Here is a 27,202-nt window from a genome sequence, read left to right on the forward strand (position 1 = left end):
ATTTTTTGTTTTTTTGTAAATTCTCACTATATCGAATTATACATAGATGTATCCAAGATTTACACAGATATAAGAGTTAGAACTTGTGATCCATCCACAGACCTTGTTTTTTTTACATACATGCATTCATGCACACACATACATACACACATGCACACACACACACACACACACACACACACACACACACACACACACACGTGATGGGCTTCCTTCAGTTTCTGTCAATCAAATATACAAAGCTTTGGTTGGCTCAAGGCTATAGTAGAAGGCACTTTCCCAAGGTGCCACACAATGGGACTGAACCCAGAACCATGTGGTTGGGAAGCAAACTTTTTACTACAGAGTCACACCACACAGTTTTCCACACAAGGTTTGGGATGGTTTTAAGTTATGGCTAGAAATATTTCCAGAGGTACCATACAGTGGGATAGAACACAAGACCTCATAATTATGAATCAAAATTCTTTATGTGTTAACCATGCCAGTGCCCATCACTCATATACATACATACATACATACATGCATGCAAACATACCTACATAAATTCAGTTGATGCTTTGTCCTGCTTTCTGTATACCTTGTAAAATGTTTAATAAATTGAATAATTATTTCCTTATATAATGAAAACAGTCTGGTGATAAGAAATAAACATTGAGCAAAAATGGCATCTTGAATATGCATACAATGCATCAGAAATGGAAACTTGAAAACATGAAAGGTGAGTGCAACTAATTCAACATCAATACATTAGGCTTGTGTGAAGTGAAATGGATAGCTGTTGGCAATAAGATAAACACACCATCATTTGTTCAGAAGGGCACAAGCAGAAGAGATTTAGGTTTTTAATTAACAAACAGCATGCTTAACTTATGATAGAGTATTGGGCTATATCAGATTAGATAATCTTGATACAATCTACACTAACATTATCCAAATTTATGCACCAACATGTGAGAGCAGACAAAAAATAAATAAAAAGATTAAACATCAAAGCCATGCAAGTCTCACCATTCAAAGAGACTTAAATACAAAGGTGGGATAAGGGAGAGTAGAAAACAGTAGGTTTATACAGCCTAGGGAACTGTGATGGGAGAGGAGAATGGTTGATAGAATGGACAAAAGTTAATGTATTCACAATTGGTGACACCTGGTTTGAAATGTCTAAATACAGGAATACACATTTTGTGCCACTAAGAAATAAGTATGATAGCTTGAGTAAAAGTTGCAAAGCCTGTTTGTAAGTGGACTGCATCAGTGACCAGAATTTAATTCTGACTAAAATAAATGTAAAATGAAGAAAACCTTAAAAAATCTTAAGATCACCAAGAGAACAAGAGAAAAATATAGAATGAAGGTTAAACAATTATATGTAAAGGTAAGATCCAAGGATCCAGGTGTAGGAAGTTAGTAAGCTTTGAGCAGTCTATTGAAGGTATAAAAACAACTTTCAGGAACAGTAGTGGTTTTCTCATATAAAAGTTTGATAAGCTGAAAAATGTTATTTTATAGTTCACAGTTAGCAACTGGGGTTGCTATGTATGCAGGTAAAGATCCAAATTTAGTGAGTGGAGCTGGTAAAATCCAGGCTACATATGTATAAAAATCAAAGAAAGGAGACCTAGTAATAAAAAAAAAAGAATAAAATTCTTGAAAGATGGTCTGAGAACCAAAAGGAGTGAGCATTTGCTGGACAAAAGGATTTTGAAGGACCACCAATCTTAAGAAGATATCAAATAAACAAGTGGGGCAGCAGATCGTGACTTTGTTGAAACGAAATGGGCCAAAAGTTCAGATGTAAATAAATATATTCCTGTTTTCATCACTAACCCCAGTTTAACATAAATTTTGCTATGCCTGCATTATAGAAAAGTCTTTTCTGAACCACATGTTGCCAATTCTTACTTCCTTAGTGGAATTTTAACTCATAACATAAAGATGGACAAAATGCTACAAAGCATTTTACCCTGTGTGCTAACAATTCTGACAGTTCACCACCCTTGTGAAATGCAACATATTGAAATCAGTCTTCATCACTTCTTTTGAAATCAGTAATAACACCAATTATTGGGTATGATATCTTCGTGCATTACCTGATTGACTATTTTCAAGCGAAATCAGGATGGCACCTGTGCCCAGCGTCGCCTTTCTGGCACTTGTGCCCGTGGCATATGTAAGGATGTTCGAGCGAGATCATTGCCAGTGCCCCTGAACTGGCTCTTGTGCGGGTGGCACATAAAATACACCATTTTGAGCGTGGCCGTTGCCAGTATCGCCTGACTGGCCTTCGTGCTGGTGACACGTAAAGGCACCTACTACACTCTCAGAGTGGTTGGCGTTAGGAAGGGCATCCAGCTGTAGAAACTCTGCCAAATCAGATTGGAGCCTGGTGTAGCCTTCGTGTTCCACCAGTCCTCAGTCAAATCGTCCAACCCATGCTAGCATGGAAAGCAGACGTTAAACGATGATGATGATGATGATGATGATAACCTATACTGTACTTCGTTAGATGTTTTCAGTATTCCAGTGACTATCCCTGATGAGTCAATTAAATTCCTTGTGTCCATGTCCTTAATCATTCTATCTGCCATATTGCTGTCAATTCAGAAAGGCTGTTCCTCTGTTGGATCTACTTAGCGAAGACTCCTTCACTCTCCATTTAGCATCTCCTCATTCAACACCTGCTCATTGTTATTCTTCTATGCCTCTTTCCTTTTAGCATCAGTAAGAGTGAGTTGTTATCACTTGATATGCTCTTCTCCTCAATGAAATCTCATTTCTCACTTACATTTTGCCTAGTTATCCAAATCATCTTATCTTACTATAATGGGCGTTATGTCCATCTGTCTGTCTGTCTGTTTATTCCCTCTTCAATGTCAGACTGCTGGACCAATGGTCACAATGTCTTTTGGGAATACGAAGAAGGTAATCAAGAAGGGTTTTAGCAAAAAAAAAAAAAAAAAAAAGTGAAAAAGTGTGATTATTTAGTGGATATTGATTTTTGTATTAATAAATCACTTTTGATTTTGTTTTGTTAAAATTCTGGCGACAAGGATTAACTCTGGATTCCCCCCACCACCATATAGTTTGTGAATTTAGAGGATAGATGATCAGATTTACTGTCTTACTATAATGGGAGTTATGTCTGTCTCTGTGTCTGTTCCCTCTTCACAGCCTGATGGCTGGACCAATGGTTACGGTATTTTTTGGGATTATGAAGGAGGTAAACAGGAACGTTTTTAGTGAAAAAAAATCAGAAAGTATGATTATTTCATGAATATCAATTTTTGAATTGATAAACCACCTTCACATTTTTATTAAAAATTCACTGACCATGAGTAACTCTGGATTTTCATCATGTAGTTTGTGGTCCCATTGTAGATATGAAAGGGGTTGTGAGAACAGTTAATAGTGAAAATAAAATGGAAAAAGTGTGTCAGTATATAGTGTGTGATTATTTAGTGGTTATTGAAGTGTGTCAATCTCGAGCAGGATTCAAAATGGCTAATCAAAGATGCTGCTGTTTACATCTCAGTTTTGTCAATCAAAATAACCCATGGTACCAGAACGTCCAGACATTATTCACATAGAACAGTGAAAGGTAAGTCTTAGCTTGATTTTTTGCAACCCTAAAGATTCCTCTTGTGCATTAACAGCAATTAAGGCACAGGGCCAGACTTTAGATTGTGTAGGTGTATTTTTACCCACTCCGATGTTTACACATGGCCAGTTATACATTGTTATGAGTAGAGCAACGGACTCCAGTTATTTGAAAATTAGAGTCGACCAAGCAGAAAATATCGTCTACAAGGAAGTTTTGTAATCATATTGAAATTATCGAAAGGAATGTGACTCATAATTTAAATAAGGAAATTTGTGAACTTTGAATGTATAAGAGTATTGACAAGCATAAATTAGTGTAAACAACTAAAATAAAAGTATATCTAAATAACAGTTTTTTCTTAATACATTTTATGTAGTGGTCGAAGGAAGCTCTGGCTTTCATTATGAATGAGCCACATAACCATTCATGATACAGAGGCTGGGAGCCTATTTCAGTTTGGGAATGAATCATCATCACTTAGTGGCAAACACATGTCATATAGTTGCAATAGAATGCTGTATCACCAACAATCAGTGGTAGCTTGTAGATAAAATTGTTTTGATATTGTGTAAAAGGAAACAAAACATATAAAAAGAAAATTTAAACATAAACTTGATAGGTTCGCGTCTTAGTCACAAGGGCATCCAGCTGTAGAAACTCTGCCAGATCAGATTGGAGCCTGGTGCAGCCTTCTGGCTTGCCAGTCCTCAGTCAAATTGTCCAATCCATGCTAGCATGGAAAGCGGACATTAAGCGATGATGATGATTGTATATGGGTAGCTTTGCTAGTGCTTCTAATTCTCACACTGTCAACTACTTTTTCTGCTTTTTCATTTGCTAAGTATATTTGACATCTAGCTTCTTCTCTAGCTATTTTTCTCCAACTTTGGAAGGCCTGCCTCTTATATTTTATAGCTCTATCTACATGCTATTCCTCTACCATGTCATCTTGCATCTACATGCTAAATACAAATATAGTAAGTCTCACTTATATAAGAGAGTAAATCAAAAACTCCTATTAACTGAGATTATCCATGCTACGAGTACAATATGCTTCGCTGAAGAAGTTTAATAAGTGTGAAACATGCCTGTTGCTTTTACCAATTGGCTACAGACCAAAGTTGCTTGCACAAAGTGTTGTTTATATTTTCCAAAAATTTCAATTAATTTCAGTCTTGATGGATAGTTTAGATTTTAAACATTCCCAAGGAAATTTTTCCCACTTATTACGTTGATATTCAAAATTCTTCAACTCACTTTATTACATATGTGGAGCTTTATTGCTGGAGCCACATTAAAAGCACCCAGTACACTCTGTAGAGTGGTTGGCGTTAGGAAGGATATCCAGTCATAGAAACGATGCCAGAACAGACAATGGAACCTGGTCAAACCGTCCAACCCGTGCCAGCATGGAAAACAGACGTTAAATGATGATGCTGCTGATGATAATGATGTGTGTGTATGTGCATATATATATATATATATGCACATACATGCACACACACACACACACACACACATATATATATATATATATATATACAGAGAGAGAGAAAGAGAGAGAGAGAGAAGGGGGAGGGGGAGAGAGATATGCAGTTCTATGCAACACAGAGAATTGGTGAAACAGGAAATGAAAACTCCAAACAAAACAAAAATCCAATCACTCACTCTTAAAAAAACACTACACAATTGTTTTGGCAAGTAGTGAGAAAATGTGTGCCTAAAATATATATATATATATATATATATATATATATATATATATATATATACATACATATATGTGTGTGTGTGAGTGTGTGTCAGTATGTGTGTGTGAGTGTGTGTGAGTATGTGTGTGTGTGTGTGTGTGTGTGTGTATACAAATGGTATATGCTTGGAAAGTGGGGTAGGGGGTTGCTTTGAAAAATAAATAACAGAAAGAAGAAGAAGCGAAAAGGTGTTTCTGAAGGCTATGACGTCATGATGCGATATATGTTGACATGCGCCGTAAACGGGAAGATGATGCGGGATAGTCAAACAACAAAATGGCTGCCAAAACTACATTGAGAATGGTGATCGGAGATTATCGGTGCGGCTGGCCGAGTGATACACAACGGAGAGCTTCATGAGAACCGAATATATTACACTCCATTATTTCCTCTATCCATTACACACAACATGACTACAAGAAATCGTCTCTGATAATTTATTTACATTTTTTTTTAAAATCCGGATTATATTTTCATTTGAAGCAACGAAAGGGTATTTTCTATCTATCTTATACATACATGTATATTCCCCTTTTCTATCGTCTTCTCTTCTCTGTTTTGTTTGCATTAACGATTGTTGATTGGCGTTACAGCCCTGCCCACCTCTGCAACCAAATATCTTTTTACTGAATGTGTTTCCACGAAATTGTCTACAGTTCAATGTATGATTTGCTGAAAGCTTGCTGCAACAACAAAACAGTTTATTATTGATATTATTATCATCATATAATATTTATAATACTGCTTGTTACTTCAGAACTGTCGGAAGGAAGTGTTATTGTTATCAAATTCCCGGTCGAAGCCATTCCACTTACGTTGCCTCATAAATACCCTTAGCGAAGGCATGAGCATCCTAACATCCCGTTTTCTCACAACTCCTGTCAATCTAAGACGTTGTTCCACTCGTAAAAAAAGACTCCAGTTTTATTATATAGCGAAATACCAATATTTTCTTTAATTACAAGTTTGAAGTTACCACACCTACCCACCGGAGAGAAACACGCACATCTTCATATACAAAGAGAGAAGTAATTTCCAACGATCAATTTCCTGTTATTTTGGACTTGGATTTAAAGAAAGTAAAAAAGAAAAGAAAAGAAAAGAAAACAACGCCTTTGCTCTCATATGTTAACATTCTCTAATAGTTGAAACCCTACGGCAGCAAAGAGAACGAGTGATTGAGTGGGCAAAATTATTTGTAACTAACCCCTCAGCAATAAGTTCATCCCAAGGGATTTTACAGTTTTGGTCATCCAGTTAAGAAACAAGTCAATACATACTTCATCGAACAAACCAATAACCAAACTGTCGTGTTTTCCCTTTCCTTCTGTCAAACGTCTAAATTCAATCAGAATAAGGGTGTGTTGTGTTGTATCGTGACACAAGATCCAGTAATTGTATATATACACACAGACACCCACATGTAGGCTTTTACGTGCTTGTATCTCAATTTCAACAGTGTGCTACACACACACAGGAGTACAACAGGATTTCATTTTGTTGTGTGTGTATATAGTAGTAGTGGTGTTGGTGCCGTAATTCGTTGGAAATTCATTCTCAACGGAGACAAAAAGAACCACAACAAAAAAAAGTACAAATTATATATCACACTAGAAAAAAGACATTATGTCATTCTTCAGTAACTTTAAGAAAATCTTCCGCCTTAGTGGTGCCGACGACGATTTGAAGAAGAAAAAGAACATTCATCCATGTATCAAAACAGATGTCGACCCCAAACTATACTGGGATATAATCGGCGAGTTGGGAGATGGAGCTTTCGGAAAAGTATACAAGGTGCGTTCAGCTACACCCTACTGGAGTATTTATTATTATTGTTGTTAATATTGTTTGAAAGACGAAGACAGTTGAGTAGTCGAAACGACAGGGCGCCACTGTAGCTGTCTCTTAAAATTTTTAGTCTTGCGCTTCTGTTGTTGTTTTGTACATCTTATAGTACCAGTTATACTTTGTCGGTTATTCAAACGAATTCACCATTATTAATTTATGACCTTGTGCTTATGTGAAATTCAAAATTCTTTGAAGGTTGTTCGGATGTTCAATCTCTCTTTTCGTTCTGAGTCCAAATATAATTGTAGCCAACATCGCTTTTTATCCCTCCAGGGTCCATAAAATAAATACCTATAATAAATTTGATGTGGTTTAATCAACTAGATTCCCCGACCTCTCAACATGTATGTAGCCTTGTACCAATGTGAGAATGATTCGTAGTAACACTTTACTTATTAGTCTAGATATTTTATTGGATCTAAGCCGTCTTACGCCTGTATGTTCAAATACTGCTTTGACTTTACTTTTTCTCCCTGGGAAATGAAATGTCAATAAAATAAGTATTAGTATCAGCAATGCAATAGGGAACTGATTCTATCAACTTCACATCTAAATCCAAGGTATTGATACGTAGAAATTCAGTGGTTGTATATTCTAAGCGCCACTTCTAGCACTATTACTTATTTTTATTCAATGCTATCACCATGAGAATATCCTCATAGCTACGGCTGTTTTTTCGTTACCATCTTATTGTCATATATTGTTTAGGTTTGATTGAATTTCTTATGACAATGATGATGATAATTATGAAGTGGTTTTGACGTAAACGGCAACAGCCTGCTTCCTTCTTAATGATTAAGGCGTGTATGTTCGTTCGTTCGGAAGTATGTGCATGAGTTTTACTTAGTCATAAACATGTAAACTGATGGAATAACAACTTGCTCTTCTTGAAGTAAAACCATCTAAACTTTAGATACTATGGAACCTCTTTTTTACTACGACCATCTTTAACCTCACTATAACTATCATTATTATCTTTTTAAAGCCACTATTAATACTGCTACTACCCCTTCTACTATCCCCCGCTCCATTTTCACGATGGTTTGTTACATTAAGAGAAGACTATTTTATAGGAAGAGGATTATAGAGTTGATCGAATGTTCACTGGTACTTATCGACTGTCATTGGGTGGGGGAAATAAAAAGTGAAGTCATTCCCTGTCGAAATTTGAACTCAAAATGTAAAGGGTTTCAAAGGGTTAACCTTATTTCAATTTGGTATTTTACCGTTTCTCCGTTCTACTGCTTTCTAATAATTACTACAATTTCTGCTAATGTCTCTACTTCAGAATATCCTCGTGGCTACAGTTTTTAGTCTATTGAACTGATAAAAATCTTGTTTTTTGGACCGCTATTGTCTTCTACTTGTTAAACTTCTTATTCGTGTCGTTCAGCAGTTAAATTGGTTATTTGTGGGATTTACTAAGTCTTATTGTTTGTTAAGTTAAAAAGAAAATATGTGTGTATACGTATTTTTGGAGAGGAGGGGTACGAATTGATTGGCCTTGATGCCATTTGTCGTTTCGCGGCAATACAAGTCCATCCAGTCTATTTGGTGTCGGTTAATTGTATCGTAAAACACGCATGGACTCCTCCTGCACATCTTGAGTGGATCTAGCGTGCCTAGTGTGTTTGTGAGAGAAAAGCGCAGAGTTCTGCAGAGAAGATATGTACGCTTCCGGCAAGCTCAGTTTGTGATCCGCTTTCAGTTTCCGGATGAAACCATATCTTTTGGACCGCTTCTGTCCGTTTTGGACATAAACGTTTCACTTAGTCTCTCAGTTCTTTTCTATAAATGTATAGGCGAAAGAAATTATTCATTCTACTGTATCGACAGAAGAGGTGATAGAATAAAATTTCAGTAATGTTTTGTTGGTGATCGGATCTGTCGACCACACCTATCAATTACAAGGAAAACAAAAATCCTTCAACTTAAATGTCATGTAATTTTTCTGTCGCTTTGGGACATGGTTTGATTAAAGTGAAAACAAAAACATCTCCTCGGTATCAACTATATCTTATCTTTGTAATAATAATAATGACTTGGATCAATTTTATCAACTGTATCCGTCTCTGTATGCAATTAGTCATCGTAAAGTAAAAAAAAAAAAAAAAAATGTGGTTTTCTTTTGCCACAAACCAAGACGACGTGAGTGTAATTGACAACTAAATAAGGTTGACTTGTAGCCTCAAACTGCAAAATTCACCTGCAGGTGTTTTGTTTTGTCTTTCGTTCTGTATTTTACTCACGACTTTGATTTTTACCAGAGATATGCGTAAAGGAAAGTGATTTATTTGGCCAAATGTTTTTGTTGGTTTACATTTTATATAATGAAGCAGATAAAATTGTTGGATATGTTCAGCTAGTATAAATCGATCCCGAGCAAATTATCTGTTAATGTCGAAAAACGTTACTGAAGATTAATTGCCTTTCATTAAAACTCTTTGGGTGGAGAGGTGTACAAATATCAACAAACACGCACACAAATAATATTTCCCTCATCCGTTGCATTTTCGCACACTCTGTAATAGCTGTGTGTGTGTGTATTTGCATACTTATATACATGCAACTTTACAAGGCTTTAGGACATTACTGTCAGAGATCACTGATTTTGGCTTATTCCGATGTTTGTCGCTTCACCACGTATCGTTGCAACCTCGGAGAATCTCCACACTTTCTAGTGCACAGACACAAGGTCTTACACACGTGCGCACTCATCCCTTCAATCTTTGTACTCTTTCGCATACACCCTCTATCACTACCACTTTGGTTGAGGTGGTTAATATTTCTCTGGCAAAAACTGATTTTATTTTACTTTGAGGCCTTGTGAGGAAATTATTTAATAGATATTATTGTCGGATATTTGATACAAAAGAATCTAAAGACCTGGTCTTCAGCAGCACTTCTAATGTTTTCAATGTTTTTTATTTTTTTTCTAAAATAGATCTTTGCACGAGCTCTTTTTTCATTCCCTCTTAAATTGTTTGGCTCTGGTATCGATTTTTCCAATCTGTTTGAAGGTTGCCAGCTGATCAGTGTTCATTTCAGGGTCATCGTTAGTTAAGCAGCTGCTCAGTGTATGGCTCATTGATAAATCTCTCCACTGAAGCATGACCGCTGCAGTCTTACCCACACAGTACTCAGGCTAACCCCTTCATTTCGGTCGCACTGAATCCCAAATCTGTAAATTCTATGTTAACCCTTCACTTCCTTTCTTTCAGTCCCTTTCACTTTACCTACCTTCTCTCTGCCCCTTTCTATCAAACTCCTCTCTTGTTTACCTATTTCTTTTTACTGTACCTGTCCGTTTGTACTTTTTTCAGTCTCCCTCTCCTTTTCTACCAACCCGCCTACCATTTTCTACCAACCTTTCTATTCTTTTTTAAACCCTACCAACCGCCTGTTGCTTTTTTTTTTCCGGCCCTTCTCTCCTGCTCTACAGATTTTCTCTGTCCCATCCTATCACTGTCCCATCCTATCACTGTCCCATCCTATCACTGTCCCTCTCTTCATTTCTACCAATGCTCTTTTTACTTCCTCTCTATCCATTTTTGCTTTTTTTCTCCAGCTTCCTTCATCCACAATCCTTCCAACCCATTGTAGTTTCATTTGCATCTCCTTACATATCGCCATCAATTTCTCTTTCCCTATTCTTCTCCCCCCCCCCCCCCCTTAATCACCTTTTTCTTCTTCAGTTTCCCTCATCACATTCCACCTACTTTTCTTACTACCATCAGTCTGATAACATACATCTGTGTCCCTCCTTCTCATCCTCCCACCAGCTCTGTTTTGGCACTATGTCTCCTACTATCATTTTTCTATACTTGGCTTTCTCTCCACTAACCAGATTTAAAAGCAGCCAATACTCCATGTTTTTGTTTATTTGGATTCAGTAGAAGTTAATCTTAAGATTATTTCATTCTAATAGAAAAGGTTGTGATTTGAGGTGGAGATAGTAGTAGTATAATCCACATAGCTGTAGTTGTGATAATTTCTTAACCAGGCATAAAGCTTTAAGATGGAGAGCATTGTTAGTAGTATTGATTTCTTTCACTGGCACAAAAAATTGTAGGGAAGTGGGGTGTAGCTGGTTAAATTGACCCTAGTATGGAACTGCTATTTATTCCTTTTCAGTGGAATAAAAAGGGAGGCTGATTTCACCATGATTTGATCTCAGAATTTTAAAAAGACACAACTAAATATTGTTATGCATAATCTGACTCTCTTAAGAAAAAATTATTTCTTCTGATTCAGCATTTGGCTAGTTTATAGGGAAAGAAATATAGTTAATTAAATATTTAATGGTTCCTTGAGTGATACGATACAAAGTCAGTTTGATGTTGGCATGAATTGAACTCACAAGAGTGAGATATTGAATGGATATTACAAAATTTGAGTTGGCTCACTACTAAATGCCAACTCAGGAAGAACAAAAGCTTACTGAGTTTTTAAAATATTTTCTGACTTTTCTTAGGATGAGTTCATTTTTCCTAAAATACATCATCATCATCGTTTAACGTCTGCTTTCCATGCTGGCATGGGTTGGACGGTTTGACTGAGGGCTGGCAAGCCAGAAGGCTGCACCAGGCTCCAATCCGATCTGGCAAAGTTTCTACAGCTGGATGCCCTTCCTAATGCCAATCACTGAGAGTGTAGTGGGTGCTTTTTACATGCCACCGTCACGAGGGCCAGTCAGGCAGTAATGTCATCGACCATGCTCGAATGGTACTTTTTACATGCCACCGGCATGAGGGCCAGTCAAGCTGCACTGGCATTGACCACACTCGAATGGTGCTTTTTATGTGCCACCGGCACAGGAGCCAGTCAAACAAGCACTGCCAACGACACGTTCGAATGGTGCTTTTAACTTTCCACTGGCACGGGATCAATTCAGTGGCACTGGCATCAACCACGCTTGAATATTTATTTAAAATTTCTTTTTATCACTTCGCTTAAGTCTGCCACTTCTTAACAACAGTTTTTCTGACTTTTATCTTGTCACTTTCGTTATCTACTATTTTAGGATATGGCTCATATCATCATCATCATCATGAACTATCAACCTCTTCTTGCATGTTTATACTGTATGGCTGCCAAGCTAGTTGAGATAGTTTTAAAGACTAGTAAATTCCCATAAGCATACTAAAACCTTTTGGAGTTTAACAGTTTTGACTCCTTTGGGTGTCTGTTGTAATACTTCTTTCCTGCATGGGCTTTGAAATTCAACACTTACAATACTAATGAAACATTTGTCAGCTATACACTGTCTATACTGCCCTCAACAATGAATTGCACATCTCTCCATTGTACCTATTTTAGCCTTAAGAAGATTGATGGTGTTGGAAAAGCTTAATACCTGATATTTCTGGCAACACCTAACATCACAATAAAGTGTGAATAGTTGGGTAGCTATTGTTTTTCAGAAATGCTGTAATGCCTTTCTAAATGCCCAACATACCAAAATTTAATTTCACCTTGCTGTGCTCTAAGTTAAAATCAAACAGCATTAACTATTTTTTTATATCCACAGTCAGTGAAAATGAGTAACAATCATGTTACTAATGCAGGGGATTCAATTGAGCTGGTTTCACCCCTTCCCACCCTTTTACAAATTTGTGTAACTTTGTGTCAAGATAAATCAGTGAAAATCCTGTCACACGCTGTATTGACTTTGTAGCAATCAGAAGCTGATTATCGTGATATCCCCAGACAACATATAGTGATGATCACATATGCATACACAAAAATGAATGCACATACACATTCAGATGTAGACACTTATTTTTGGTCTTTCATTGTCGAAGATGATCTTCACTCAGGATCAGTTTGTATTTCTGGTGTAGGGGGTCCAGAAATGGCTGATGAAGTCTATCAATGCTAGGAATTCACTCCCACATTTAGAGCATGTATGAAAAGGTGCAGCACTTGTACTTACCCATATATGTAATTATACATACATGCAAACATACCCACATACATCTAAGCATGAATAAATGCGCAAAAAAATACACACACAATACTTTATTGATTTCATCAATCTGAAAGAGGTTCTAAAGATATAGGTAATGGTCCTCGTTTAACGAGAACTGACAGTATCAAACCAATAGAAGCTAACATGGTTATATATTTAGATTTAACTGCTAACTTGGCTCTTGGCAACCACAATGAAGTTGGAATGATACCTGCTGTCTAATACAGGAAAAATACCTGAGTATTTGTTCCTCAACTCTTACTTGAATTATCATCAATTAATGTTCATTTTCCATGCTGGCATGGGTTGGACAGTTTTACAGGATCTGATGAGCTGCAGAGCTGTACCAAAGTTCAGTGTCAACTTTGGTATGGTTTCTATGGCTGGATGCCCTTCCTAATGCTAACCACTTTATAGTGTGTACTAGGTGCCATTATTGTGCCACTGACACTAGCGAAGTTCCTAAGTAACTGGCAAGACAAGAAAAGGAAAACCTTCTGCTATGAAGTGGCGAGGGAGAGTATTTGAGAGTGGGAAGTTGCTTTATGCCAGGTCTGATAGAAAGACAAGCATAGCTATCCTATATATAGGGGTGGATGGGAGTAGAGAAAACGATAAAGATGGTAGTGATGGAGTGCAAAAATGAGTGTAAGAGGGGATATAGACACTGGGTTTTCATCGAGTCTTACAGTTTCATTATCCTGTATCAATAAAAATACTGTGGTTTTCTAACCATTATCAAATACAATTGCTACAAACATTTTTATGTGTGTAGTTGGAGGAGTGTAAACCAAGGCTTTTTTTTTGAGAAGTTTTAAATATAAGAACAACGGAGATGGCAATTACGTAAAGAGTCTGGATTGGATAAGTTTTGGCTTTGCCTCTTTTAGTAACTGTTAGTGTTTGGGTTGACTTTAACTTTTATCCCATCTGATTTGGCAAACTATTATAGTGGAGTCAACATGCTGATTTTATTTTTTTACATACAATAATAACTTTATGATTAACTAAGTGATTGTCATTATTTATCTATAACAGTGATTCCAAAACCGTTTTTGTTAAAAATTTCTTAATTCTTTTGGTTTCCTTACCTCATACATAGTGTGTTACCCTATAGCATAACTCACATATAATACTGCAGAAGTTGTTGTTTAGCTCCAAGTTGGCTCCAAGTCAAGTCAAAATCTATGATCAAAAACATTTCAGTCATGTGTTGTTCTTCTTCAGATATAGCGTATGCTAGACTATACTATCTTAGTGAAGGCAGCATGAAACTAGTTTGTTTCAAAGAGCAGAGACGGCTTTAGTGGGGGGGGGGGGTCATGGCAAGAGCACTGGCTGGATGCTTTGTTAGATAGGCTTTGATTGCACTGTAGATCTACTCAAAAATAGCTTAATAGATCTACTTAACATGTTGTATTTCCAGAATTGGTCAGATATTTTCCCTCTTTGATTCGCATTGCTTCAGTCCACTCATCTGAAAATGAGTACCGGTGATAGCTGGTTGGAATAAGCCTTTTATAAACTGGAATCCTGTTCAGAGGGGTACTTCATACTCCCAGTTTCTTAAACCCCACAGAAACTGGAATAAGTTCTGGCCAAATGGGTCTGCAGGCTGAAGAAAAACTTTCGACTTTTAATACATATATAATAGGTAGTTACAAAAACGAAAATGCAATAATTGAGTGAAATAAATTTTTGATATAGTCCATTATATTGCTAATGGACTATAGCCTATATCCATATAATTTTATATATATATTTTAAAGAGAAAGTGAACTCTATATAGATGTATAATAATTTCACCACTTCTCTAAGAATAGGATGAACTAGATGTTTCAAGCTTGAATAATTAATTTATGGAGATACTGGTTTTTTGCATTGTTTGATCTAGGAAGGAGTGTAGATCTATGTCTGTGTACTGGAAGAAAACTACACAATGTGTATATGTATATTTGTGCATGTTTGCTTGCTCATTTATATGTAATGTAACAAACATTTTGTTTTTACTCTGAATTTCTTTCTAAATCACATTCACCCTGTAAGTGTGTGTGTGTGTGTGTGTACTCAGACAGGTGGGTGAGAGAGATTGTTTCATGTTATGATATCTAATACCATCCATTATTTAGGAATGTTGCCGCTACAAGTTAGCCTGTCATGTAACAGTACCTAACATCTGAGAACCTGCAGTGTTAGGGAGAAAATGAGGCTGAAGAGATACAGTTCTACTTTTGCCATCACTAGAACACTATTAGCAAACTGTTTACCCTTTTGATACCAAACTGCCCAAGACTTCCCATGGGTCTATGCTACAAACTTCCTATTTTAAAGTGAACTAAATTAAAACCTCTCATAAAAATTTCATATTAGTTTATGTTCCAAACTTCAGTTTAATAATGGTAAAGTTATTTTATTAAATTCTTCACTAATACCAAAATTAATTAAAACAAAGGCAGTGTATTTTAACAGGTATTTGGTAACAAAATGGTTAAAGGAGAAATGTTTTAAGAATTACTTTAAAAAAACCCTAAGAGAATTAATTACTTTGATATTTGTCATTGTTTGAATGTTTGGAAGCATTTACCATGGTCAAACAGGATGTAGTGCATGGTTTTAGTTGACACACTTCAAGAAGATTTATTTAGAATCATTGTTAACCATTTATTTAAGGTGTGATTTGTTCTCGTGTATCTGTAGAATTGAAAAAAAAAAAGCAGCAGTGAATTAATTGATAGAAATTTAAACTGTACCATCTTGTTGGATTAATTAGTTGACAAAACTAGGTCTTTGTTCATATATAATTTATTTGAAAATTGAGTAGGGAAAAATGTTAGTAGGCCTGTTGTGTTTTATACTTTTTATCTGAAAATTAAAATCACAACAAAAACAGAACAAAATAAAGCAGTGTTGCCGTCTTGTTATTTAGCCTCAGGCTTGACCTAATGATAGTCTTATGTTACAAATTGTTTCAGACATAATGATCTTGTCTTCTATTCTTAGTTGTGTATTTAGGATTATATAAGCCAATGTTTTCTTTTTTAAGAGAATGTGGTGAAATTTGACTGCTATTTCAAGCATATTGAATGCCAGTATAGAGACTCTTCATTGATTTGATGCAAGCTTGTATTTTGTGGATGCAGATTAGATTTCTGTAAAGTTAATGCTCTCAAATAATAGAATAAGGGATAAGTCTATGATGATAACGGAAAAGAATTACTGGATATTTTATTGTTGAAGTGCTTCTGCCATCTTTTAAAAACTTAGCATGCTAGATGTTTCATGTTCAAGTCCTTCGAGGACCATACAATATATTTGTGTGTTAGTTTTGTGCAATTTTGTGTTGTCTGGTATTCATTTTTATTTGTTGTAAATGTTTAAATATTTTTTCTGTCATTTCTCCTCATCTTTTCAGTAGTATATTTTTCATTAACCTTTCTGTGAATTAATAAAAGCAATTAGCTTTTACTTATCCAGACCACCTCTAGTCTTCATAAACTTGAGTGATTTTATGTGAAATTGCATTTATTCTGCAGCAGGATAGTTAGCCCATTCAGTCGCTTATGCCTGAAAATACTTCCTTATCTGTCAATGTTATTTGGTAGTGTTATGTTTCCAATAACCATTGGCTGTTTTAGAATTACAGCTATCTACATTTAAAATCAATTTTTGCATGTGTTCAGGATTAGACTGTAATGAAGGTAATTCTCTCTCTCGGGACAAATACTTATATTAGAGGCATGTCAAATCTTGTAAATTCTAGTATACTGTATAATTCTTGTTTGGTTGAAGGAACAAAAATTCAAGAAGTCTGTAAAAGCATTATTTGCAAATCCTGCTAGATCTTGTAAGAATCATGTTCTGGCATGCTAATCCTTGTATATTTATTACCATACAATGACAAGTCTTATTGCATTTTTGCTTTCATTCATCTTTTTAAAGCAAATTCTTTTTGCTTTTTGATAAATGTTATTTTCATTCTCACCTTGATGGTTTCAAGTTAGTGGCTTAATAGCAGGCTGGCAATGTTGATAGGTTCATGATTTGGGTTTTCAGTCCTGTCTCATTCATCTAAACATCATGCACTTGCTACCATTTCGACTGGCTGTTCCTTGCTGCCTAATTTCAGTAATTGGATAACCCTTTTTGATCTACTGGTGCACTAATGATACCATTCTTGATTCTAGAAAACTGAAAGTTTCAGTAGGAACACTACTGTTAACTTTGACCTGCTAGAAATAACATCTGTACATCTCTGAAATCACTCTCTATTGTCTAGAAGTAATGAAAGGTTATGTTTGATAATGTAACCTTGTTTTATTCTATACATGGGAAAATGTTGTGAAAGTCACAGTTGAAACATCTTTGACTATAGGTCAGACCTGCTCAATCAAAGCTCCTTAGGACTAAACAACTAGTGACTACTTCTGTCAGGCTCCCCATACTGTTTTGCATAATGCTTAGTTGGGAGATACATGACATATTTATATATGTGTCTTATTATTCTAGGTGTTCTAATAAATGACTTGGTTTTCTGTAATGAAAATAAAGTACTAAACTTTTAAAGAGACTGCTTTGTTGTACCTGGTGAAAAGTCATTATTTGTCACAAAAGATCTTTGGTATAGGGTAGCCTCACTTTTACTTTGAAATTCTTGTAGCTTTATGACTTTAAATGCATTTATCTTAATGACTATGTAGGAAGTTGGCTTGAATTTTACTAGGGTTCATAAGAAAATTCATCCTATGGTAAGTAAAATGATTTGAAGATTTAATATGGTGACTTGATAGCTAAATTAACTAAGTTTGGTTGATGGATAAGTGTACTCGTTTAAAAGACATAAGACTTCACATCCCAAATACCATAGTTACTGACAGTTTTAGTGAGGGTATAAAAATATACACTAGTAGTATTTTAATTTACTTAACATGGTGACTAATTACATTATTGATCATTTGAGAGTTTCCAGATTTTCTGAATAGAATTGTATCTTTGCAGACATGGTAGATTAAAAAAGATTGAATAATTACTTTGTACTTCATTAAGAGAATGATTTCAACTTGCTTTTCAGCCCTAAATTTCACTCCACCTTTTGTAGTTAGATTTTTAAGAGCAAAGACGAAAAAGGTATAGTTTAATGTGCACCAGTTATGTTGCCAGTATGTGTATTCAAGGTGTGGTGGCATTTTGAAGTGGATAATTGTGTATTACAAATAAGAGGTAGCAGCGATAGAGCATTACAAGCTGAAGTTGATTACTTTATCAGTATTAGTTATAGGATAGAAAATAGGCTTTATATCATTGAAAACAATTCTGTTTTTTGATAACAAAGGATTTCTTCATTGTACAAATGGTTTTGGTATGACTCTGAAGTGAACCATATGTTTTTGAATTCATTGCCTTTTCCAGAAGGTGCTGTTGTCAGCTGTGGCCTATGTCTGTTTTTATTGCATAGAATGTAAGATTGTCAAAAGTTTAGCTAGCAAACTTTAGCTCTGGAAGCTGATGAAGTACTTATTTATTCAGTATCCATAGTACCTAAAGTATTGTAATCTAGATACAACTTGTGGGAGGTTATTCTGTGTTTGTACATTTACCAAGTATGCAATATAAAATCAGTGAAAGGCTGCATACAATATAACCTTTGACTAATGAATTAGTTCCTCATTGATCTGGCTAGTTGTGATTCTGTGACTGCTGTGTAAAAGTGGGGGATAAAAAAAATAGGTATTTTAGTGTGCCATGGGAGAAAATGTTTTCTCAGATTCATTAATTAAAAAAACTCAGTTGGGTTTTTGTCTAGATACTGAATCTCTAATTTTTTAGAGCATAGTGTATAGCGCTTGTGAAAATATGGGTAGCTGATTTGTTTACAGACAACTTGGATTTCCTACACTATGGATTTTGAAATAGTATGATAAATTTTATATAGTTGTTTCACTTCATGTACTCTCTCAAACTAACTCTTTAATGTGCTTTGAAATGGACTACATGCTTTAAGCTCTAAATTTTAGAACAGGGTTGTCACATTTAGAATAATGTTTGAAAACCATTGTTGTACCTTTGGGCACATCTTTCATTTCCCTTCCTTAATAATGAAATCTTAATCTCTATGTTGACTTTGGGAAGGAATGTTATTACATAAAATACCATTAAAATTTGCAGATGTCAATTTCTTCTTTTTTGCATAGAAAAAAGAAAAATTATTCCCAGTAAAAAGAAATCTGTAAAGTTGCTGGTCTCTTACATTGGTACAATTTATGAATTTGCAGGGGAGACACACAAATTGATTTAATCCTCCCAAGTACATGCCTAGTACATATTTCAATGATTTTGGAAAGATGAAAAGCAAAGTCAGTACCAAAATGGTTTTAAAGTTAAGAACAAAACTAAATACATACTTTCCTGAATCCATTACATGAAAACAATGTAAGGTATGGATTTTGAAGACCTGGTATTTCCAGGTCTTTGAAGCAGGCTGGAATGTAATTTTGTAATGAAATAAATATGCAATGAATTTAATATGACCTTAGAAAGTAATTTTAGTCCCTTGAAAAAGGAAGATAAAATGAGAAGCTTAAGTAGATATCTAATTAAATTTCACTTGACAATAGATGAAATGGATAGCTAAAACAACCAAAGGCAAATGCTTTGTTAGCAAAAGTTCTTTTGTCATGCTGAGTAGTAAGTTGCTTGAAAATGGTGATCTGTTGTCAAAATGAGTATTTATTTAGAATTAGTGTTGTAATATTGTACTAGACAAATTAAATAGAAGATAAGAATTGTTTTATAAACAAATTAAAAAACAAAAGACCTAATTTTCCAATTAGGTGTCAGTAATGGGAGTTTTTGATAGTTTTAATTATTAAGGAAGTAACATTAACATGCTTTTTTTTTTCATGGTTTTTATTTCTAGTAGATGGCCTGACATACTGAGTGAAGTTATCTACTTGACTGATTACATTGGTTTATGTTTAAATATTGGGATGAATGAAAGAAACCACTTAATTATTAAGAAACAATTGAGAAACTTAAAATATCTGTCTTCAGTTAGGTTTAATCCGTTACAAAATAATGCAGTAAAAGATAAAATGTTGGTGAAGGATTGAAATGAGTATTAGCAGTAGCAGCAGATTCTGGACATGTTTGTATTCTATTTGAACAATATTAATGTAAAGTGTTCTTGAACAGTGTCATTATCATCATCATTTAACTTCCCTTTTTCCATACTGGCATGGGTTGGATGGTTTGACAAGAATAGATGAGCTAGTAGTTACAGACATAAACCAATGTAATCAGTCAAATAGATAAGGCACATAATTCTGTTTGCTTCAGTGTTCCTTGTTTAAGAGTTTATTAACTTAAATATAGCTACTGAAAAGGTTAGAGGAAGTGTGGGCATCACAATTGAACAATTTCCTTTAAAATGTAGAGTACAAAGTACTTTGTTACAAACAAAAACTAATATTTCTTGAAAATGTGCAAGATTAGGAGTTCATGTATAGATGCAGTAGCTGAGTATCTGATAACAGAGTTACTTGTCTAATCTTTTAATGTGAACACATTCTTGCTCCCAGTTTTTCTCTGCTACCTGTAATTCTTTGTTGGATGTGGTGTTGGTAAGTTCATAGCAAACTTAGTCTGGGACAAGATTTCTGTTCCTGTTGGAACAAGTTCATATTTTATAAATGTTCTTAGGAAGGATATAAATATTGCAGCTTCCCATTTTCTCTCCTGTATAAATTTGACACTTCATAAATAAAACTCTTATGAAGTGGCAAGTCTGTATTCCAGTTGAAACTATCAGGCTGTTGGACTACTGATCATAAGGTCATGAGTTCAAAGCACCGACTAAGTGGTGAATTGTATTTTTGTGCAAGTGCTGTAGTCCACTCAGATGAAAGAGTTGTGTCTACTGTAAACTATTAACCCCAAATCTTGCAAGTGCAAGATGTCAATAGCCCTTGATGACTCTATCACTACAACCTCTCAAAAATAAAGAATTTCTTAATGTTCCATCTTTTTTGTGAGGTTCACTGTTTTCTGATCTGATGTGTAACCATTTCTTTCCAGTTCTGACTTGGATATTTTCCATTATTAATTCATAGTACTTTCTCACCCTTGAGCAAAACTCAAGTCCACATCAACTCATGAGCTCTATGCTATATCTACAATTCATTTTGCCCTGCTGTATTATAGCTGTATATAAGTGTATGTAATTGAAAGCCTGAGATTAGATTAACTATGGTAATTTGATAATACCATATATGGAGTTTGATTTGGGGTCACAAAGCTTCCCATTGTTTCTACTGTTATTGGTAGTATTTTTTTTAATATTATTGCAACACCTGAGGGTGATGTATTGACAAAATAGTTAGTGTCATATAACATGTTTTGTGGTATTCTGGTTCTTTACTTTCTAAGTTCAAATCCTGCTGAGATTAAGTTTACCTTTTGTCCTTTTGGGTTGATAAAATAAACTATCAGGTAGTTGGGTAGATGTAATCTACTTTTCCCTCCTGCTGATATTTAAGACTCTGTGCCTAAGTTAAAACGATTTGTGCAACACCTTTCTGGCCTTCTTCATCCATGAATTTGAACTCAGTATGTCAATAAAGCACTCAATTATATGGAGTTTCTGCTATGTTAGTTGAGAAAAACAAAATGCTTTGAATATTGTTATGAAGACACTTTAGTGATCCTTGTAACAAAGCTTAACTCATCTAATTTAATACTACCACCTGCTATATGTGTATTTTTAATGGAGTTCATTTTGTTATAAACATTTGGCTCTCTTCCTCCAACGAGTCTTGGAGGTCTGGAAAAAATAAAGGTTCAATATATATATATAAAGACATGTGTGCTGCCTCTCTCTTCGACTAAGTAAAAAAAATGATTTGAAGATTTAACATGGTGACTTGATAGCTGAACCAACTAAGTTTGGTTGATGGATAAGTGTACTTATTTAAAAGACATAAGTCTTCACATCCCAAATATCATATTTACTGACAGTTTTAGTGAGGTGTAGTGCTTTTTTGTTTTCTTCAGAGTTTAGTTGTGTCTCCACTATTTCTACGATATAACTCTCTTATGATGTGAAATAGCAATGGTATCTGTATAAAATCTATAGTGGTAGAAGTGGCATTAGGCAACTTGAGCAATACTGTTGGTGCAGCAATGTCTATAACTAAGTAGTCCTATCTCCTTGGTTTCTTCTCCAATTAGTTTTGCCTTTTTATTAAGTATGATGTATTGTATTTTAATAATAATCCAGACATGCTACTGATTTAAAATATTTTGAGGAGTGTACATGCTAGATAGTATTAAAAAGCACTTAAGTACAATATATATATATATAGATAGATAGATAGATATAGTGTCCAACCCTTGCTAGCATGGAAAATGACTATTAAATGATGATGATATATATCATCATCATCATCATCATCGTGTATATGTTTTTTGTAAATATGTTTTTTACTTAATGAAACACATGCATATATGTAGGTTTGTCAGAGTGTATTTCTATAGACCTAGTTTAGTCTATTGTATCCTATACATCGTTATATATGTATGTGTATATACAATTGCATGTGCTTCTGAGACATTTTCATGGAGCTGTTTTAAAGGATCTATTTCTGTATTGATGGGTTTTCCTGGTGAAATTAGATTAGAATATCAGTTCTATTTGATCTTATGCTTAAATGCTTTCAATCATTGATTAAATAGTATTCTTCTTATTGTTGTATAAGTATTTCATTTAAAGTTATATATATTTATATCAATGGATTACACTCACATGCACATAAGTATGTGGAATGAACTAAAAACCAATGAAGACATATACATATAAAAATTATTTTCATTCACCCTGGACATAAAAGAATATACATGCATGTGTTCACATCACCAGGGAATTGTTTAATATAATCTTGTTTATATATACTTGTTATCTTGTGATGTACCTTGAGGCATCATCAGTGCTGTTATTTGGGATCATTGGTTGATTTGGGGCTTTCACTAATCAGACACCATTGGCCGGGTTACTTAGCCAGGGTTGAAGTAAGTCCTAGCTTGCGTTGAGTTAGCTCTACTCCAGAGGATTTATATATCATCATCATCATCATTTAACATCTGCATTCCATGCTAGCATGGGTTGGACGATTTGACTGGGGACTGGCGAACCAGATGGTTACACCAGACTCCAGTCTGATCTGGCAGAGTTTCTACAGCTGGATGCCCTTCCTAACGCCAATCATTCCGAGAGTGTAGTGGGTGCTTTTTACGTGCCACTGGCATGAGGGCCAGTCCGGCAGTACTGGCAATGGCCACACTCAAATGGTGTTTTTTTTTACATGCCACCTGCACAGGAGTCAGTCCAATGTTTTGTTCACATGCCACCGGCACAAGTGCCTGTAAGGCGAAACTGGAAACGATCATGCTCAAATGGTGCTTTTTACATGCCACTGGCATGGAAGCGAGACCGCTGCTCTGGCAGTGATCCTGCTTAGATGGTGCTGTTAGCGCGCCACTGGCACGGGTGCCAGTCATTGAATTTGGTTCAGTTTCGATCTCACTTGCCCCAACAGGTCTTCGCAAGCTGAATTTAGTGTCACACACATACATTGTGCATATGTATATATGCACACACATGTGCATATATCTATCTGTCTATCTATCTATATATATATATGCACACCCACACACACACAAAATGAAAGAGAGAGAGAGCACTAGCTATGTATTTTTTATATATATATGTACATACAGATTTGCATGTGAATGTGTGTGTGTGTGTGTATATATATATATATATATATATATATAGCTTCCGCTATCTGGGCGACCAAGTTAGTAGTGGGGGTGGGTGCGCTGAAAGTGTAGCTGCTAGAATAAGAATAGCCTGGGCAAAGTTTAGAGAGCTCTTACCCCTGCTGGCGACAAAGGGACTCTCACTCAGAGTAAAAGGCAGACTGTATGACGCATGCGTACGAACAACCATGCTACATGGCAGTGAAACATGGGCTGTAACTGCTGAGGACATACGTAAGCTCGCAAGGAATGAAGCCAGTATGCTCCGTTGGATGTGTAATGTCAATGTGAATACCCGTCAGAGTGTAAGTATCTTGAGAGAAAAGCTGAACATTAGAAGCATCAGTTTTGGCGTGCAAGAGAGACGATTGCGCTGGTATGGACATGTGGTGAGAATGGAGGAGGATAGCTGCGTGAAAAAGTGCCACACCCTAACAGTTGAGGGAACCCGTGGAAGAGGTAGGCCCAGGAAGACCTGGGCTGAGGTGGTGAGGCAAGACCTTCGTACATTGGGCCTCACCGAGGCGATGACTACGGACCGAGACCTTTGGAAATGGGCTGTGCGTGAGAAGACCCTGCAAGCCAAGTAAGATCGTTGCCAGTGCCCCTGGACTGGTTCTTGTGCGGGTGGCACATGAGATGCACCATTTTGAGCGTGGCCGTTGCCAGTACCGCCTGACTGGCTCCTGTAGGATTTTCGAGCGAGATCGTTGCCAGTGCCCCTGGACTGGCTTGTGCGGGTGGCACATAAAAGACACCATTTCGAGCGTGGCCGTTTTCGTGCGGGTGACACGTAAAAGCACCCACTACACTCTCTGAGTGGTTGGCGTTAGGAAGGGCATCCAGCTGTAGAAACTCTGCCAAATCAGACTGGAGCCTTGTGTTGCCATCCGGTTTCACCAGTCCTCAGTCAAATCGTCCAACCCATGCTAGCATGGAAAGCGGACGTTAAACGATGATGATGATGATGATGATATATATATATATATGCATGTGTGAATATCTGTATACATGTGTGTGTGCATGTTATCTTTTTACATTAAGTAAAAGAACATTTTATCTGCTTTCTTCACATCTTTACAAGTACATCTTCCCATAATTACATTTATATCTGTGATTATTTTTTCTCTTTTCTTAATTTTGCTATTTCAGTTCCTCTTATTCTTTCACTTCCTCTACTTTGTTCCATCTCAGCCCCTCTCCTTCCCTTTTTTCTTTCTTCCATCTATTGGGCTGCCTTTTACATTCTAGAGTTGTTAGTAATTTTTTTTCCAGAGTATTACATGGTGAAGCCTATTCTGTTGTAAATAAAAATTAATTCAATAAAGTATTAAAAAATCTGTTAACATTTGCAGGGATTTACTTATAATTTAGTGATGTAATAAAAGCAAGCAAACTAATTATAAGATAAAAGGTGGATTATACCTTTTTGATGAAATTCCTCATTTCTTAAAAAGAAATCTGTTGCTTTATTCTGATATAACAAGTAGGCATTGTTGTGAATTGAGATGTTAACTCAGTAGTATGTTAGATGAGCAGCTGATCCTATGTGATGCATTTTGCTGCAGCCATTTGCAAGTCATTTTAATTTACAAATGGGTCAAATCTGTCTTGCTATAAGTAGGTGCTCTTCAAGTATTGGAAGCTCTGAAAACCAGAAATATTCAGTTAGCTTGTAGGTCTGAGTTTGAATCCTGCCATCACTGTAACTTAAAGAGGTTGGATTCTATGTTCTTGGTTTGTGCTTCTATAACTCATTGGTTTATGGAAGTTTGCAACAACAAAAACAAAATATAAAAAGAGAGAGGAGATGACCAAGCTAGTAGAATGTTAGATTAAATGCTTTCTATTAAGTTTCTGTTTGCAGTCCAAACCATGTTATCATCAGCTGAGAATTTCATCCCTTCAGAATCAATGTACTGTGGTTGGTTCAATTGGATTACACTTTACCTTTAGTCAATAATGTCTTCAGGAGAAACAAATATCAGGGGATCTCTTTAAATCAAAGGTGCCATACAATGCTATTAATTAATGCCTCGATATAATATCAGCTTTGGTTTGGTTACATATAAATTTTCTTTTGTTTAACTAAGTAATCTAAGTATGATTTAATTGCAAAAGTCTTTCTCTCTCTCTCTCTCTCTCTCATATGTGTTTTTAATGCTTGACTGTTTACCTTCAATCATTGCTCTTTTCTCTGTGGAACACCTTTATTTTTCACTCTTCATATCTGTGTTAATTTATTTACCCTGTGTTGCTTACATGCAGCCATTACCTTAGTTTCTTCTCTTAGTCCCTTCCCACAATTAATACATGATCTGACACAGTTCCAACCCTTATTTTAATCACGCATAAGATATTTATTTGTCCTCTTCATTTTGAACTTTATGACATCAAAATATTTTGTTATGTACTTCTCCCACATCCTTTGAACTACATCTACTCACAATAATAATAATAAAATAGATCATTGAATAAATCAAATCTGTAGATTAACATACATTATTTACCTTTTTGTATCTACCTCCCTATATTTTATTAGTTAATCAAATTGTGATTCAAAGGAGTGTTTCTTTTGTTAAATGTTTAATTATGAAACACTGTAATTTGTTTGCTCATTTGTTTCACTTCTGTTTTTCCTTGCCAGCAAGGGTTGGAGAAGCATTTTATGGCTGGATTCCCTTGCTGTCAATGACCCATACTTGTTCTTCAAATAAGCAATTATTTTTTTATTCCACTTGTCTTTGAAAGTGCAGAACAACTGGTTGTAATGTCAACAAATAATATAAGCATAATGTTACCGTTTCTCTCTGACAGTAACCAGATAAACTGTGTATTGTCAGTGTTTGTACAAGATACTGCACTGTGGCACTGAACACAAAACGACATCACTGCAAAGCAAACTTCTTAACCACGTAACCATGCTTGTACCTCATTCCTTTATATACTGTTTAAATGTTTCAGCTATAGTATTTGACTTTATCTTATTTTCATATGCTTATTCTTGTAACTTTAATTGAATTACAGGGCTAATGACATTTGCAACATCTGTCTAATTATCAAGAAAGTGTAGTAGCAATGTTCAGTTGATTGTCAGGTTCAAGGATACAGCATAGAGGTTTTGAAATAAATTAAGTCAGTAGTTAAACACTTTAATCACATTAACATTACTTTTCTAATAATAATAATAATAATAATAATAATGATACAGGAAACCCT

The 27,202-nt window shown here is 35.5% G+C and overlaps 1 protein-coding gene across 2 annotated transcripts in view; it reads left to right on the top strand.

Moving 5' to 3' along the window:
* Positions 1 to 5,617: 5,617 nt before the first annotated feature.
* LOC106869338 (serine/threonine-protein kinase 10) overlaps positions 5,618 to 27,202 on the top strand; it is a 220,233-nt gene continuing 198,648 nt past the window's right edge. For both annotated transcript variants that reach the window (XM_089348059.1, XM_089348060.1), the window contains exon 1: positions 5,618 to 7,149. In XM_089348059.1, coding sequence (XP_089204185.1) covers positions 6,982 to 7,149 — 168 coding nt within the window. In that variant the 5' untranslated portion in view covers positions 5,618 to 6,981. The remainder of the gene's footprint in view (positions 7,150 to 27,202) is intronic.

Source organism: Octopus bimaculoides, chromosome 2, assembly GCF_046866305.1.
Source record: "Octopus bimaculoides isolate indiv1 chromosome 2, ASM4686630v1, whole genome shotgun sequence".
NCBI lineage: Eukaryota > Metazoa > Mollusca > Cephalopoda > Octopoda > Octopodidae > Octopus > Octopus bimaculoides.